Source organism: Notolabrus celidotus, chromosome 2, assembly GCF_009762535.1.
Source record: "Notolabrus celidotus isolate fNotCel1 chromosome 2, fNotCel1.pri, whole genome shotgun sequence".
Taxonomy (NCBI): domain Eukaryota; kingdom Metazoa; phylum Chordata; class Actinopteri; order Labriformes; family Labridae; genus Notolabrus; species Notolabrus celidotus.
Window position 1 is genome coordinate 20,884,757 of NC_048273.1, and position 19,218 is coordinate 20,903,974.

Genomic DNA, 19,218 nt, shown 5'->3' on the forward strand with positions numbered 1-19,218 from the left:
CTCAGATTTAGGCCTCTTCTAACATATTACACCGTGAAATAGTGTTATTAGGGTTAAAGCGCTTTAAATGGAAGGTAAATGGACTTGTACTTATACACTGCTCAAAAAAATAAAGGGAACACTTAAACAACCCATCCTTGATCTCGATTAATGAAATATTCCAGTTGAAAACTGGCAGAACGGCAGGACGGGATTTGATTGGTGTCATATTTTGGTTCCTGATGGCAGGGATTGGTTGGTGTTTTCCCAGGTTTACCCCGGCTATAGATAGCGGCTTTTTTCACTCTTTTTTAAGAACACATTATGTATTGATTGTCATCGGGACATGAAGATCATTTTAACCAGTATAACAAAAAAATGTATCTATATCTGACTACCAACCCCAGATTTAATGCTGATGAAAAATGTTGTCAAATAGTACCCAATAGGTAATAAAAAAAGTTTGTAATATGGATTTTAATGTTGAATTTTTCAGACACAGTACAGTGGCTTACAGTATACAATAACTCATAGAGCTTACGACCTAGAACCCAGCAGTAAACATCATTTTAAAGATACGTTTCGTGAGCAGGTTGTTACAGCAGATTAAAATCCAAACAGGGTGAGACAAGACCCCTCTTGTTTGTGAGATATTTACTACTTACTTTAATTTTACACCGAAGATTGCTTCAGACATGACTTAGTTATATTAAAAATATGGCAGTTGAAAATAATCCACAACACTCTCAGTTTGAGCTGCATCCAAAGTTATGATTATCTCTGCAGCTTTTTTAAAAACGAGCTAATTTAGCTGTTATTACCCACATTCAAATGAACATCTCCACTGATGGTGGAGTAAAACAAGGTGAATGTGTTCAGATGATTCATCACAGCTCCTGATCATACCCCATCTTCAGTTCCTCTTTCAAAGCCTGCAGTTTTTGTCTTCCACCTCTCCTGGAAAATTAAGAGTTTCAGAGTTTCTCTTTTCTTTTGTCCCACTGTAAATAAACCCAATGTCCCATGATTACCTTTAGAGCTTAAAAGAGATACCTTCTCACAAAGAAAGACCAAAGTCACAGGTGATTTGTGTGAACTTAATTCTGCTAACAATTACTGCTCTGGAGGAACACTTAAACAAATAGCAAGAACTGACATCTGTATTCTGCAAAGTACATTTCAGGATTTTAATTATGAGCAATTTATTGAATAGTCATGAATGTGGCCTTTTCCAACACCCTCAGTGGGCACTAATATGTCCATATTACCAGCACGTTGTTCCATCCAAATCTCCTCCCACCAGCCTGCAGGGATGATCGTGAAGAGGAGCAGTTGATTTTGGTAACATGAGAGAATGTGGCAGCTTACACACACACACAAATAACTATCAACTGCTGTGCGCACACACCCTTACAGTTTGTGGGAGTACACAGCTGCACGTACCACACACATGCACATTTCTTCACAAACAAAGGCTCTGAGAATAATCAAAAATCCTCTCCAGCACTTGAACCTTGAATTGTTTGGCAGCCAGTGCTATTTATCGCGGACTTATATGACTCACCAATGAGAGAAATAAATAAGAAGAGAGAGAAGAAGAAGAGAGAGTTTGAAAAACAGTGCACGGATATACTAAGGCCCTCAATCCACTGCACATTGCTCTCCCCCTGATAAATCAGAATTCCTTCCTCAGAGAGAATATAGCCAAATATATCAGAGATATATGTCAATATTTCAAGGTAAAAGTTCTGTGTCATTACAAATGGTTTTAAAAAGGCAGGGCATTGCTCATCCCTCTGATTATGATGGATCCTCAACAAGCTTAAAATAGGATATTTCCAAAGACACTAATCTGTATGTATCAAGGGTAGTTTAAGAAATACGATGGGTGAAAGTTTCTCTGTCTTAAAAGTAGTTTTCATGTCTTTGAGGATTTATTATCTAGCAGCAAATGTGTTTTGTGCAGATGATCACCCTATATATATATATATATATATATATATATATATATATATATATATATATATATATATATATATATATATATATATATATATATATATATACACACAAATATATATAATTGTGGCATCAGCCCTGAAAGGATCCATAGCAACAGGTCAAAAGTGGCTTGCTCAAGCTGGTTGATGTCAAAGTCTATGCTGTTTTTCTACATTTGAGCCGCTCTGTGCTAGAATTCTAAAATTATCCAGGGTCCAAGATTAACTTTATGACTCATCGGCCAATTAAGCAAATAGTTGAAAAAATCCATTGGCCAACATGTTTTTTCAACGGCCAAAATAATATATGATATTTTACAATCAATTGAGATAATAAGGAATTCTATTGAATACAAACTTTCAAAGGAGGTCAGAGTAAAATTTGAACCAAAATTAATTTTATAAATCAGCTATTAAATAATTCAAGCCTTGTTAAATCTTGATCCCTAGAACAGAAATCAACTGCAGCAGAGCAGCTGATGTACTGTGAAGTGAACAGTGGTGTGTTGTGATTATCCTGGAGTGTTCCTGTATGTACGTTTGGATGCATCAGTGTGTGTTTGTGAGTATCAGCCCACCTCTGACATGTAAACAGTATAGAAACAGGAGAAAGAAGCTGCAGCAACACCAAAATGTGGCAACAACTCAACATAGTTTCTCTCCAGTTACATGACTATTTTTTTACAAACATTTTCTGGTCATGTGGGGGACAGCCCTCTGAGATATACTTCCCACATGGAATATGTGTCTGCATTCAGCACTTGGCAGGTGTAATTGTCAGATGCTGTATATAAACATACATTTCAAGCAAATACTTTCAGCTACTTACAGATTTCTTTTTTGTGATTACATAAGTATCCCCATGTTTGGTGAGCTCATGCTGGAGTGTCTGAACATTCACCTGCAGCAGAGACATGGTAAGCATTGATTCAAGGATAACACGGTGATGTCACTGTCGTATGGAGGTGAACTCTGTGATGCATATGTAGCTTTGTGGGCGCTGCCCAAGCGGCGACCTCTGGTCTCAAACTATGAAGCAAATGCGAAGTGTTATAAGCTGAAAACAGCGCTCAGGAACAGATGGGTGACGTCACGGACACTTGGGGATGGGTACCTTTCACATTTGAACCGATACGGTGCCGATACCCGGTACCTGGGAATCGGTACCGGTACTCAACGGTACCAATTCTCGGTACTTTTGTGTGTTTATGTGATAATAAATGTTAATTAGTTTAATAATAAAATCTCAATTTTTTTAAATTTAACTTATTTATTTCATTTAACATGAAATGAACAGAAACAGGATTATATAGGTGATATTAGCTGACACGTGCTTGTGGCGTCTAATTGCTCTTTCGGGAGTTTATCAATGAACATGTGAATGTCCGCGAACGGGAAAAAGTCAGTTCTCCGTCTCTTTATAATAACAGGACACACTACTTGTTGGGCATACACACACACAGGAACGGTTATAAACAGGGCAGGTTGTCGGAGCGAGCGAGTCTGTCTCAACTTAATCCTCCTGCAGTTCTGCCTCGCGGTGAGTGCGCGCGCCCGTCAGCTGCAGGCTCTGTTTGGCGCGCTCCTGCGCAGATGCAGAGGGCAGAGAGCAGAGACGTCCACCCGAGGAGTCTCGAACATTATAACAGGGCGAAAGTATGGAAAATCGCCTATTCTTCCACTCCCTCAAAGTTACAAGGATGCATTTAGGTACCAAAACATGGTACCATTTGATTTTACGTGAATCGGTACTCAGTAGTACCGACAGAATTCGGTCGGTACCTTTAAAAGTATCGAATTCGGTACCCATCCCTACGGATACTACGTCCATTATTTATACAGTCTGTGGCGTTGCCGCACAACTTGAGGAGTCAAACGGCTTAGCTACTGTTTGATTCAGTGAACAGCAAAGCTACCATCAAGCGACTGAGTAATGTAGTCGACTACCAGCGCCACTAATGTAGCACCATTACTGCCCAGCATTAGAGAGTTGCACCAGAAGCCTTTTGTCTGTCTTGACCCGACAGATATTCAGAGTGTAGCAAAGTCACGAGCAGAGAGCTGTTAAAGAGCAAATTCTATCGCCTGCTGAGCTGAGCTCCTTCTCTCTGTCTGGCTGTAGCGTGCGTCTGCGAGCTGCCAACTGCTCTCTCCACATTAATCACGACCCGGGTTCTGAAGTTTGAACTCTGACCTTTAGCGCTGCATCAAGGCCCAGCGACAGATGGAGACGGAGCTTTGTGTGCTCCCATCAGATCATCCATCTCTCTCTTACTCACTCACTCTCTCTCTCTCTCTCTCTCTCTCTCACAAACACAGAAGAAACACTCACACAAACACTCTCATCACACATGAGCTCAGAGCTGAGATGTGCAGAGGATCGGCCCATAGCAACAGTTGTTTGGTCACCAGCTGATATTTCGACGCCCTCTGACAGTCTCTTTTTCTCTGCAAACTATGTGAATAAGGCTGGTGCCTGGCTGTGCCTATGAAAGACACTTTATGACCACGCAGCTCATTTAAACCCAGCAATCGTTCTTTAAAGAGGAGGCAGAGTGGCCCATGCAGAAGAATTTTGTTTATCATAGACAAGATGCAGCAGCTGAAAGACACTGATTAGCATGAATAAATTAGGAACTATTGCAATAAGTGGGTGATAGCTTATCTTTGAATTACATGCCCAGTGCAGCTCTCCCATTGAAGATTAATTGCCTCTCACAAGGTATTTTGAAAAGTTCATTTTCATCAATTGATTTCCCTTAATTCATGAATTCCCCAGAAGTGCATGAAATTGGCAACAAGCTCTCCATAATCACGCTTTCTGCATCGTTAACCTCTTTGGCAATTACTCATCATATGTATCGGTTGTGACATTTGCGGAAGCATGTTATTTTTGCACCATTAGGTCATGACAGGAATATTATCATAAACTAATGGTTAATTACAAGATGAACAAAAATGGTGCGCACAGTTTGCCTCCGATTTCTGTAATGAACTGATCTTTTTTTTCCTAGCTTGTTCAGTAAGGAGACATTCTCATCTTTGTATAGTTTCTCTGCCTGATCCATTCACCGTCTGCTGAGTCTATACACTAAGTACAGCCAGTTTATATCTGAACAAAAAAGGTTCCACAAAAACAACCTCAGCAAGGTGAAAACAGGCACACAAAAGACTCCAGCGGCATCCGTATATTGTGGGGACCTTCTGGATGCTTGAGGAAGAATTGTCCCTTTTTTTCCTTTCTTCCTCCAAGGCTATCATCACCTCACCAGTACATTATTGTTACTACAGTATTGAGGTCATTTCTGTTGCAGTCAGAGCCTGGAATGCTGCCTTGAAGCCAAAGAAGTGGGCCAAAGAAATAAATTGAAAGAAGAATATAACTTCAGGGTTACAACTAAAGTAATGGGCATGGAATTTACTGTGAGACTTCATGCCAGGTGCATAACAGCAATACAGAGAGGTGTAGATTCTTATTAACACATGGCAACAGAAATAACAACCAGGTCACACCTTCTCAGTGGAAGTAATCCCATGTCAAAGATGACAATTTACACTTGTTATACAGTTTTTCCAAAGCACCAATCTGTGATGTGCTGCAGTTGAAGCTCATGCAGACGCTCACATATAGGGTTTCATCATTCTGCACTGTTTCCACACCATCATTTGACCCTGAGGCAGGTTCCTGCAGTACATTAATAGGGTAAATCACTGGATTCATCATACGTAATGATACCATTATGGCATAATGTTCATCAGCTAATGTGCACTCGCTGGGAATCTATTTGTGTCTTTACCCGTTTGCTGTCTGCCACAACTCCCCGAGTCTCAATTCTTTATTAACCTCCCCAAACATCTTAGCCACAAGGAGAGCTTAGAATATGAAGGGATGCCAAAAACAGACAAGCAATAAGGTCTGATGAGGTTTTATGCCTCAGCCGTCTGATTCTGGCACTTAGTCCACCTCGTCTGTTGCTGCTGGGCTCAAATAAATGGAAAGAAAAAGAAAACATCCCAGAACATTTTTATTGCTTTTTATTATTGGCGCATTGCTGTGTGTGTTTTTTTTCTGTTGAGAATGATTGAGATTGATATGTTTAATAACGCTGTGAGAGGGCAGCAGGTGAGATTGGGGGGAAAGCCAGAGTGACTTTCAAAGTTTACATGCTCGAAGTCAAGTGCTGTATGTTAATTGTTGAAAGCAAACACTGCAGGCGAGTACACTGACTCAAACATATGCCCGGTCGGAGCATATTCTGCATCCCGAAAGCCAACTTTTACCTCCATTATTTAGCATTTTTCTAAAGATTTTTTCTGTAGTACAATAAAAGTCAGCTGAGGGCAATGACATGATGGTGTGACAGACAAAAGCAGCCGTCTTTACAGATAAAAACACACTTATATGATCGAGGGCGAAGGATTTTCCACCACGAAGGTTATGTGAAAACTTTCCAATAATGACAGGTTCCTCTTTCTACTCGAGCAAACCTTCCCCAAAGTTAAGCACTACAAACTGTCTGTGGCTGCTTTACGACACTGCAAATGGAGGTAATCCCTTTGAGTAATATAATCTGTCACTGTTTATGTTTAGTTCCCGTGTCTGACACCTAATTAACGGAGTGGAAGTTGGTTCCTTTTCTTGCTGCCTGCAGTGAGGAAAGGGATTTGAAAACCTTAAGGAATTGCTGTGTGGGTAATGTCTCATCACTGAGGTGTATATTACGCTCTGCAAACACAGGTATATTATTATCCATCTGTATCAATGTCATCTTGTGGAGAAGCTTTGGAGGAGGTAACTGTAGTTTCCCAAGAAGTTGTTCAAAGATCTCCTCAGGATTTCCTCACTGTATTGAAGCAGAGCTGGAAAGTAGAACTCAAATCTGCCCCTAATCCAATTTCAAAGACCTGCACATTGTTGATAAAAGATTAAAGACAATCTTTTCTTAGATCAGTAGGCATCTGTGTTTTAATAAGACTGTAAATTGTAGTGAAACACACAAGGCAGTTACAGCCCCTCTGTCGATCTTTTGATGTGTGATATAAGATAATAGTGGAGGAGCAGAGGACACAGATTACAGCAAATTAAGGTGGATTTTCTCTCTTTTTCTCCCTCTTTTCCTCTTAGCTTTTACCGACTCTTCTACCTCCACAGCACCCATTCCCCTGTCCATTACATCAAGTGGCCCGGCTTCCCCTCTGCGCTCTAATTGGAGAGCTGGATGGCAGTAGGTTTAGCCAGTAATGGGGTCCTGCAATTTTGGTAGCAGAAGTCATCCTGGGAAGGCCTGTCAGGATTTGTAGAAGAGCTGGGTCTTGTGCTTACCACTTTGCAGCTCCAAGAGAAAACCCCCTTGCATTTTAATAGTGCAGCTGTAAGCATTTCTGTAATTCAAGGTGGCGTCATTAGAGGCTTATTTATTCACCAGAGGTGTCTGCCAGGAGGGAGATGACGCCTCCCAGATCAGCTGTGGCAGCTCACTTTCTGTAACCTCCTGCAGGGCTGAAGAAGGAGAAATTAGAGTGCGATGGGCAAACATGACAATCATAGCATCGTTACTGAATTAGCGCATAAACAAAACAACAAACTGAATGTGTAGGTATCGGAGCATGGGAAACAAAGATCTGTTGTTAAAGGAGCAGGCCGGTCACGACTGTGCCCGATGATGTAAGTGGTGGAGGAGGTGTGAAAGGGATAATACTGGGCTCTCAAAGAGCAGCAGCTGAGAAAAAAAATGATAGTAATGGACTCAGGAGGCTTTCAAGGTAATGTGTCAAACAAGAAATTTGCAAGCGAGGAGGCCAACAATGTCTAAAAGGCTTTTCACAGCAGGGATGAACATCCATGTGGATAATTTGCCCCTCAGACTTGACCACTATTTTTCACTTCTCCATTCCTAACAAGCGGTTTGCTTTTAGTCACTTTCAATGAACTGCACCAACACTAAAAGATATTTGTCCTGACCACGGTTGGCAGAGTGACAAATTATTTCATAAACTTGTGACAACTCTGCTGTTAGGGATAACACCAAGCATTTTAACAAAACGATATCTCCAGAGGACTGTCAATATTAAAGAGCACTTGCTATGATCCGAAACACTGGACCCTTCAATGCTGTCTCGTAGGTCGACTGCCTCTTTATATGGCTCTGGTTCAACTTCCCCTCACTGTTATATAAGAGATGGAATCTGACACCTGCTTTCCTGTGCTGCATATCTGCTGCTGTTGCATAAAGCTGACATTTGGGTTTTATAATTTAGGTATCTGTTGTCCAACTCAGTCATACACATTTTATTACACAAGCAAAATAACTACTGGTTCATCAGGAGTGGAATGTGGGTTGCTTTTAATAGCTGTGTCCAAAAACCATGTAACATAGTTAGCAACACCAACTAACTTATCTGGCCTAACCCTGACAACTGTCTTAACTTTACAGTAACCAAGTAACTGAAACCTGGAAAGAATATTTTTTTGCTCCAAGCAATTAAAACTGCTGTTGGTAGTCACAGAGTAAACATCTGTTCAGAGAGAGGGACTTCGTATGTCAACACTATCCCTCCCAACCAGATTTCCTCTTAGCCCCCCAACACAGATCGGCGTGTGCATTCATGATAGTGCCGGACTCATAACCAATCAGAAGAAGTAGGGGCCGCCCCTCAACCAATCAGGACAGAGAATTGGAGATTAGCTGTAATTGGTCTGTCATAGCGGGAATAAGGGGAATAATAACATTGCTTGATACAAAGGCATTGGAAAACGCAGAGATTTTGCAATAATCTCAAATTACTTCACTTACCGATGAGTACCGATGGGCATTATGACCTTTTCTCTTAACCCAGCAGTTAAAAAACAACATTTTTTTTACACCATTCCTACCAACAGCAGCTTTAAAGGTGACATATCATTCAAAATTGACTTTTTAATAGTTCTTTACCTGAAATATGTGTCCCTGGCATGTCTACAAACCCCCCGAGAATGAAAAAAATCCATTCTGCCCCTGTTTTGATTTCTACACCTTTCTGTAAATGTGTGTGAAACGAGCCGTTTCAGACTTCCGTGTTTTTGTTACGTAACAACAATATCCGGTCTGTCATGGAGTCAGAGCTCGGAGCTTGTTCAGCCCATAGACTGTATAAAATAATACTGAATCCCTCCCCCGTTTTTCATTACCTGCACAAATGTGTGCTAACAAGGAGCTTGGGAGGGAGGCATGCTAGTTGTAGGCTGTCTTAATAAACACAAAGGTCGGTTTTACTCCCCACGTCTGCAGATTTGAAGATCTAGTGGATGATTTTTATTTATCATGGATAAGTGCTAGCGCTAGTTAGCATAGCCACATAGCTACATGTTCGTAGCTGTGTACCAAGACACACGTCTACATACTGATAAATAAAACAACAAGAAACACTAAATCTATGACCAATCGTTCAGAAAGGTCCTGCTACAGGCGCCTCTCCGTCAGGATCAGATTCAGAGGGTTGAAGTAACGCGATCTCTGAGCAGCCGTGTATATTCAGCCAACATGTAAACATTAGATCAACGTGCTGGAGAGCCGAGGCACATCCACTTCCGGAGGGGGCGTGGTCAGAGGGAAAACAGAGTGTTCTGATGAGGAATGAAGAAGAGGACTTTTCAGGCATGCCAAAATCTGATTTCAAAGTGCTTTTTTGAGCATAAACTTTAAAGACATGTTTTGGGGACCTCTTAGACCAATATATATTGATGAAAAAAGCGTGATATGTCCCCTTTAAGGAAAAATCTCACCTTTTTTTCCCCTCCGATATGGAAAGAAAATTCCCTTACTGCTCACTAGCAAATGATCAATGCCTCCTTGATAATCCATAAAATGTGAACTGAAATCCAGCAGCTGTTAAGCTTAGTGTAACACGAACTCTAGAGGCATGGGGGAACAGCTAGCCATGTTCTGTTCGACGCCAATAAAATCTGAGCACCAGCTCCTCATAAGCTCACTCATTAACATGTTTTATTCCATTTGTTTGGTCAGCACAGAGGCTGAACCGTTAAAACAACAATTCCCACTTTATATGTCTTTTAGCTGGAGGCAGCAACTTAATGAATCTTTGCTGTTTTCCTGGCCGCTTCTCCGTACCTAGAAATTGTCCCTCGAACAATCACTTATAGAAAAGTAATTTTGTTGCAAAGTTAACTGTAGTGTGTTAATTAGTGAGTTAAAGAGCTACTGATTGAAACATTTTGAACTGATGGACCACAAACTTTAAAAACCTTGGACGTCCTTGTGACAACACTCATTGAATTCTAGTTGACGTCATTGGTTTTTGAAGAGGTTTTATGAAGCCTAATAATGGTGGGCTCTGACTCAACCTTATTGAAAAAAAAAAGCACTGTTAAAGAGGGCAAGCAGAGGCAGGCTCTAGACCTTCTGGTAAACAGCTATAATGCGCTCCACCTGTACTCCAACTCTGTCACACTCCTAATTAAGCAAGTTTAGGCACGACTCAAAGCCTTTTTTATTATCTCATCGGCTACGTTGTTTGAAAAAAACACCTCCCAGTACAGTATGTATATATATATAAATGATCTAGACACCCAAGCATTTCTTCTCAAACACGTTTCACTTTAGCTGCCTTAAGTAGACACCCAACTCTATCTTTTTGCACTTTTTGCACCACATTGACCTCACTTTTCAACAGCAAAGCTTACTGCTAGTGATGGATAAATCTAGTCTGGCTGTTTCCTTGTTTCTAGTCTTATGCTCCTGAAATCTTAATGACAGCCAGCTATAGTTCCAGATTTATAGACATATCTTTTGATCTCAATCTCCATCAAGATGTGAATACATTAATCCCTCTAAATGTGAAGCTATGCCTTTGTGAGCATTTTTGTCTCAGTACCCTGCCCCGTGAAGAGGTAGTTCTAATCATATTAATAACCCTTCCAGCTTCAGAGTCTTTTACACATTCATAAAGTAGAGGTCAGTGTGACATCTTTGTTTTTGAATTCAAACATCTGATTATTATAAGCCCTGGTTGAGGATTATCGCGATAAACAGATGAAGTGGCAGGTGCTTTCATCTCATTTATACCAAGTCAATGTTTCTTTATTTTGTACTTAATGCAACACAATAATGCATAACATTAACAGAGCAGATGAGACTAGAGGTTCAGTGCCCTAATGTTTTGCGTATACATCCCTAATTCCAATAAAAGACCCAGCATACAATGTTGTCAAAACAGAATTTGATAGTTCGCAAATAATTTAAAACCTCAATTGAAAACAGTTCAAAGACAGTATTTCCAATGTGGAAACTGAAAAATGTGGTTGTTTTTCAACAGGTGGGAAACATGTCTGGGTATTTAAAAAAAGCATCCAAGAGAGGCTGAGTCTCTGAGAGCTAAAGATGGGAAGATAGTGTCAGCAAATAGTTTCAGAATAATGTTCCTCAGCTAATACTTGCAAAGAATCTGAAGATTTCATTATCTACAGTACATAATATCTTTAAAAGATTCAGAGTGTCTGGAGAAATCTCTTTACAAAAGGTACAAGGCTGAAATCACTGGATCACTTCAGGCCCTCAGGCAGCACTGCATTAAAGAAATAAGACATGACTCTAAGGAAAGTACTGCATGGTCTCAAAATGACTTTCAGAAACCATTGTCTGTGAAGACAGTTCATCACTGCATCCACAAATGCAGTACAGTATATGTATACAGTATATGAAAAACTTGATCTAGAAAGACCGGCAACTCCTCTTGGCCCAAGCCCATTTAACATGGGCCGAGATAAAGTGGTCTAACAAATCAAAACTTGATATCATTTTTGGAAATCATGGATGCCTTGTCCTCCGTTCCAAAGATAGGAGGAACCACCCTCCATGCTATCAGCCGTCAGTTCCAAAGCCAATATCCTGGATGGTAAAGGGATGCAGAAGTGCCCATGGCATGGGTAGTTTGCACATCTGGGAAGGAAGCATTAGGAGCCCTGTCCACCAACACTGTTTTTTATTGTTTATTTTTGGTGCTGGCTGATATTAGATGCCGCACTGTTAGTACTCTCAGTTGAAAATAGTTCAACTTTTGGAACACTGTCTTGCTTGTCAATGTCACTTCTTGATCAAGAAGGGGCATGACTTCTGATATCAGCTTTGTCAACACTAGCAGTGGTCTGGATGGAGACAATATAGTGCAAAGTTACATCAAGAATCTTTCTTTGGTTGGACTTTGTTAAAATTAGCTAAATGACATGGTAGAGCTGGCCCCATCTGCAGCGGTTGGTAGCCTATATTCTGTTCCAGTTCTCCGGCTGCTTTCTCAACAAAGGGGCCAAGCTGCCCGACACCATGTGGCTAAAACACTTACTATTGAAAAGTACCTCATACAACCCCACTTCAAAAACCCCAAACTATCCTTTTAACTGGATATTTCAAATGGTGCAGCTACTCTGTAATTTCCTCTCGAAGTTGCTCTGGAATTTCAAACAGATTTACATTTCTGTTTGCCCAATGGAAACCTCTTTGAGCCCTTCCATAGTAAGTGTCAATCCTACTGCTCCTCAGCAGCAATGCTTAAAATTGCCAGCACTGTAACCTAGCAACGAAATCCCCATTTATATATAAGAGCTTGTTTAGGTTGCCTTTTTTGAAAATGAAAATGAGGAACCACAGATGGCAGAATCTCTTTATGTTTATGCATTAGATGCATCTAGAGGTCGTCTGTAACTCTTAAACTATTCCCTCTATAATAATAAATGCTTCTATTAAACAGAGAGCAGTGATTTGGTATTAGGTCTTCGTCATAATTTCACAACATAAATTATGTTAATTTATTGAGTTGCTTTGGGTTGGTGTTGAATTTTACTTCTTTTTCATTCCTTTAGTCATTTCCTGTTTAATTTGTACTTTTACCCTGTGTTTTGTGTCTTGTTTTCTTGTATTCCTTATGTGTGTATTTTCACTCTGAATGTCTCTCAGTCAGGTCTCTAGGTCTCTGTTTTATTTTGTAGTACGTGCTCTCTGTGCGTCTGGTTTAGTTTAACTTCCCGCCCTCGTGTTTCCCTTTACCTTGATTAACCTAATCACTTTCACCTGTGTCTTGTGTGACACCTGTGTCTTGTGTCACACCTGTGTCTGATTACCTTCTGTGTATTTAGTCTCCTCCCTTCTTTGGTGCTTTGTGTCATGTTCCCTGTTTTCTCTTTGTTTGTGTTAAATCTTATTTTATCTTCCTACTGCTTTCTTGGTTTTCCTCAGTGTTTTTTGTGGATGTTTAAATTTCTGGATTTTATATTGGACTTTTTTTTGGACTTATGTAGTTTTTCCCTTTTGGACTTTTCTTAAAGCCTCTGGTAACCCAAATCATCAAAAACGTTCTACCTATGATATTTATAGTCACATGTTCATACTACTAGTTATATTTAAAATATTAGAACATAACTTTAATCCATTTTTAAAATATTATCAGTCAAGTTTTTGACAATGTTCTGAAGCAGTCCCACGTACGCTTTGCTCATTTCCCTGAGGACCGGGTCAATAACTTTACCCAAACAGCTCAGAGTTGAGACAAACGGCTCCGCCTGACAAGCGAGCCGTGCTTCTGCACTTTAGCCTCCGCTGCACCGGGCATCACATGGTCCTAATGCCCCGAACATGGAGACTGCAAAGTGATAAAAGTAATAAATTATATAAGTTCTGATTCTGAAGTATTTTGTAACTCACCACTCAGAGACCATTTGAAATGAATAATTTTCAGATTCTGGAGTTTTTATATTTTTAGATTCGGGGTCAGACTGCTCAAACATGCAGGCTGTGAACTCTCTCTTGACCTGTCAATCAAAATGTTAGCTGCCACGCCCACACAGCCCTGAGAAATGGTCTGAACTAGAAAATAAGCTGTTTTCGAACAGAGGTTTTTTTTAACAGTTATGGATGTTTGTATTCACTCAGATTTTTGTTGATGCCTAACGACACATTCAATTCTGATATCCTATATGAATTTTAAATATTCCATTCCCGTTTTCAGAGGCTTGAGTACTCTGTATGTGGGTCCTCTCCCCTTGTTTCATTTCTGAAGTGACAGAAATAAGCTTTTTGACTGGCTAAAATATAATTATTGAAAGTAAAAATCTAGTCACAGCTGTTACTTTGCTTGAAGTCATGCTACAGGTTTGATTGTGTCTAACTATAATAGTGTTCAGAGACATGGAACAAAAGGTTTTTGTCTGCTGAATTAATTACTGTTCAGTTCAGATAAAAGTTTGCCACGTCTCATCGACTCAAGTTTGACTGTTATCTATTGATCTTCTCTTTCCCAGACCTGGCTGTTATTCTATTCCAGGGCAAACAGTGTTATGCTGTCATGCAACAGAAGAATGGCAGCTGTAAGCTTTGAAAATAAAATTTAAAAAAAAAACAGAACAAAAAAAAAACCAAAAAAACAAAACGGAGGTCTCTTCATCTGAACCTTTGAAAACCCTTTCAGTCCCTGCCACGGGGAGATAGGATCAGTAGACAACTCCAACATTTTCAATTTTGTGCTATCAGACACTGAGGAGATGTGTCAACAGTGGGGTCCTACAGCAAGTAAACACAGGAGTCTGACAAGCAATAACCTAGATTCAACATCGCCTCAGGTCCTCTCCAACCCAAGGTCTGCCACTTTCATCTCATTCAGATCTGGATCTGTTGATCAAAAACGACGCCTATCCCCTCCACAGCGCATAACACTTTATTGGTCAGTCCCCATACCATTGAGGGATGTGTAGGCTTGGTCAGGTGGTGCGGTTGGTAAATCAAAGATGGGTTTTATCCTTGAGCCATACTGGATCTAGTTACTGTGTATGGGTATTGATGTTTATAATGATTCACCATCTGATTTGACTGTAGGCTATTTGCTAATGTTTTGCATTTAGTGCACAAGTGCTTTCAGGTTACTGCATTGGTTTATGGGCTTAGAGAGGAAGATAGATGTTCAATGTAAAGTTCTCTATTGTTGTGCATCTTTAAGCAGTTATACCACATTTCAGGAAAAAAATAAATACATATATATTCTAAGATATACAATTTTTTAAAGGGGCAGCAGGGCGAATAGTATTAAATCTGAAACTAATTAGCCAATGTTGGATACTGTCATTATTCATACTGTTTGTTCTCAGCTAAATCCTCAGTATTTGTTGCTTATACCAGAGTGAGGAGGAGAAAATTAGGGTGGCTGCAGCTAAACTGGACAGAGTTGAATGACAAAAGAAACCATGAGATTAAAAAAAAAAAAGTGCTGCTAGGTCTTAAGAGGAACTCAGAAAATTGTCGAATCCACTTTTCTTTTGTTAGTTTTTTAGCAGGCATCAGGAGGGATCAGAGGGCAGAATAGTTTGAAGCCTCAGATGGCCGAGAAGCCATTACTGTATAGCACAGTCCACTGCAGAAAAGCTCCCTCAGAGATTCAAATCTTGCTGATTAAAATACTTTCTCATAAGCTTGTATTTGTGTGTGTGTGTGTGTGTCTGTGTGTCTGTGTGTGTGTGTGTGTATGTGTGTGTGTGTCTTTGAGCCAGCATGTGCGCTTAGTCCACTGTGCTTAAATGCCTTTGTGGGTGGCTGCATGTGTGTCTGCGTGTTTTAAGCAGCCTAAATACCGAAGCTTTTAACATTGAAGCTCCAGGAGAATAAGTGCAGAGAAATTTGTCAATTACGATCGCAAGTGATGTCCAGCAGGGACCGTTGCTGAGCTGCACTCAATAGAAATAAAAAAACATACTTTTCTTCGACTAAATTTGCTTTTTTGGGGGCTTACTTGCCGCCGAACTGGTTCCAGACCAATGACTCACTGCCCACATCCCAATCTGTGCTGAGTGATTCAAAAAGGTCTTCTTTTGTTTTTATGGTTAGCAGAGCCGATTAAAAAGCTGTGGAAAGCTTTGTTAAAAAACAAAAAAGCTAGTAACAGTGGACTGTTTAATCTCTACTCATAGAAACAGCTACCTTGACACTATGTAAGTCCTGTATGGTTAACATTTGCTACTAAACTACTATTGCTACCATGCATACAATCAATACATAGTTAGGTTATTGTGAATATTTTAAAATCACTCTCTTTTTTTCCCAAAGGAAAATAGACAACACAGAGTGGCGGCACAATTGTTGTACTGATGCTAATTTAGCTAGTTAGCTTGCAAGCTCAAACAACATGTTACTTTATGTCTGCTCAATAGATATCAGTCATTTGCTTTTGTTTGGCGAAACGACTTTTTAAAAATGCTATTAGAGTTTGTTTGTAGAGTTTACTATTAGTTTGCTTGTTAGTCCCTGTTTTACCATGCACTGTAATAGAGATGAGTCATGATTCTTGAACATTTGATTAGATGTAAATTTACAAAGAAGATTGAAGAGTTCATGTGACTGTGATCTCATCTTAAGTCACCATCATTATTTTTCAGTAGGACCTTGCCGTAATGAGGTACAACCGCCTCACAGTGACTGTTGCCCATCTGATAACTGTTTGCTAATTAATAATAAAGGAAGAAGAAAGTGTTACACCCTAGAAAAAGTAAACAAAAATTTGGTAAAGAGCTAATTGGCATACCATAAAGGCTGATTTATACTTCTGTGTCGAATCAACGGCGTAGCCTACGCCAGAAGTCTGCGTAGCTCCCGTACCTATCCAGAGGCCTACGCACGTAGCTGACATGCACCTCCTCCAAAATGTAACTACCCATATCTGTGAAGGTTCTCACTCATCCAGGTCATGGTAATCCAAAGCTTGATCCGTAAGGCAATTTCTACCAGTCCAGTTGCCTTATGGATCAAGCTTTGGGTAACTACCCGTAGAATCGCGAGGACCGAAAGCCCCGTGATTGCTCCACTCGGTGGCATTGTATTTCCTGCATTTACAGCACTTCCGGGATCCCCTCTCATTGGCTGCACATCGGCCGTGTATTTCATCTCCTCCTCTCTATTCTTCATGTAATCATGTCTGTATGTAAAACAGCAACATATATCAGCTGTAGATTAACATAACACGCTCTGAATCACTGTGGAAAAGTAAACAGTATTTAGATTTTCCCTCAAGTGTTTCGGCGGAGAATTTCTGCGCGACACGGACAAATCAACGCACAAGTATGTGGTGCTCATATCCGCGTCAGCCCCTGCTGCGTAGGGATGACGCAGAAGTATAAATCAACCTTAAGTCTACAACAACTTTGCACAGAGGGCAAGGCACTCAGCAGGAGGGGGCAATTTGATTAATCTTTTTTATTTATTTTCCATTGATCAGTATTTATGCTTTCAATGCCCATCCCTACACTGTAGGGTTTTTTTGTCTGGCTAACACCTGCTAGCAGGACATGCTGGCTTGTAAGTTAGCAACCAACACCTGCCTCTGTTCAGACTTTGACATTTTCCTCATGTTGTTGTGCACATCCAGGTGACTATTTTAGATTTAATTTGCAAAACCAGATAACTCTGTTTTTTTACATTTTCAAAAAAAAATTCTAATTCTGATTGATCATACCAAAAGCTAGTAATAGAAAAAATAGGTTTTTTGAAACTTTTTTAATTTTTCAAAACTGTTTTTGCAAATTTACTCTTCCTTTTCATTACAGTTTGCTCCTCAGTTCTTGGTTTAACATGCAATGTAAGTCTGGGTTTTCTGTCTGGCTATCATTTGATAGCAAGTAATCTCAGCCAACATGTTCGCAACCAACATCCTTCTCTTATGTTATTGGGTATATTAAAGATGTTTGTTTGTTACTCAGGAACAAACAAACAAAAACACATGAACTGCAGCATAATGGGAAATTCTTTGATTCAGCAAGGCTACAAGACTACATAACTGATGCTAAATGAGCTGCTTTGTTTGATAGCCAAAAGAGCATGTTGCTGTCCTTCAGCTTAAAAGATAACTCAGGCTTAATTTTGCTTTAATAGACGACTATTATGCTTCTTCAAATATGAGTGACATCACAGTTTGATTCTGAGTCCCTAAAACAGGCTACACAAATTGCTTTCCATGAACAAGATTTCTTGTCATGTGTCAGAGATGGTGCTTCTTTAGAACGCTGCTTATCTCACACTACCTGAACATTGCAGCAGTTCAAGTCAAGACTGAAAATGTCATCAGAGCAGTTGGAAACTAGTGATTTAAAAGGGAGAGATCAAATCCCCCCTGCTGAGAGCATTTATCAAGGCTTGCAATGCCAGACTGATTCATGGAGAGTGAATCTAAGGTGTGTGGTATGATTTCACCTAAAGTAAGAGGTCATTTAAAAATAGAACACACTTTATCTTCTTGTTCAGAACTGGAACACGGACCAGTCCTCTGTCAAGATATTGACCATGCCTTTCTTTACTATGCAATGTGATATTTAATACAAAGAATATCAGGATGAACCAGAGGTTGGCGATTTGAAATGCTAATCTTGTTTCTGTGTTTTCTTCTCTCTGTTTTTTTCTAGTTCCTCCCAAGATTTATGACATATCCTCTGACATCACGGTAAACGAGGGCAGCAATGTGTCACTCATCTGCACAGCCAGCGGGAAACCTGAGCCAACCATTTCCTGGAGACATATAACCCCATTAGGTGAGTTCACTTCACCTCTCTCAAAACCTATGCTAATGAACAAACAAATGGACAGACAGATGGAGGGATGGATGAATAGAGAAAGGAAATGAGGAAGCATGGACGGGATCAATAGGTGAGAGACGGAGTGTCAGAGAGAACTGGTAGTTATGTTGGAGATTGAAGGAGAAGGGGGTGGAGCCAGGAGATGGATGAGGTTGGATGGATTCACGACAGGAGGAGGAGGGGGATTGGAGACGTACTATAATACATCCAACTGAATGTGCAGTATAATGGATTCTGTAAGAGGACATATAATGCTGTAACCATCTAGTGCTGTGTATTCAAAGGAAGAAGCAATGGCTAAGTCATAGTTTTCTATGAATCACTTCCAGCATACTATCTGCCGACCAAACAACAGTCTCACTTTAGCTCTTAACAGAAGAGAAGACACTACTGTGACATGTGTAGAAGCCAAAAAATAACATCACTCAACCTTTGCTTAAGCATGTAGGTATCTAGCTTTGCTCTCAAATCATTAACACTAAAATACATCATAAAAAACACTGAATCCCATACACATAGTGTCATATCTAGAATAACATGAAAGCTTTTCTTTCATCCACTAATGTTAGATATGTGTCACGTCATTGGCTAACTGCTCTAACCGCAGTCTGCATACAGTATTTAGATTTTGCTGCTTAAGCTGCA

The 19,218-nt window shown here is 40.0% G+C and overlaps 1 protein-coding gene across 6 annotated transcripts in view; it reads left to right on the forward strand.

Annotated features, from left to right (window-relative positions):
- Positions 1-19,218, forward strand: part of negr1 (neuronal growth regulator 1) — a 240,512-nt gene that overhangs the window by 139,108 nt on the left and 82,186 nt on the right. For all 6 annotated transcript variants that reach the window (XM_034706749.1, XM_034706741.1, XM_034706724.1 and 3 more), the window contains one exon: positions 18,403-18,528. In XM_034706749.1, coding sequence (XP_034562640.1) covers positions 18,403-18,528 — 126 coding nt within the window. The remainder of the gene's footprint in view (positions 1-18,402; positions 18,529-19,218) is intronic.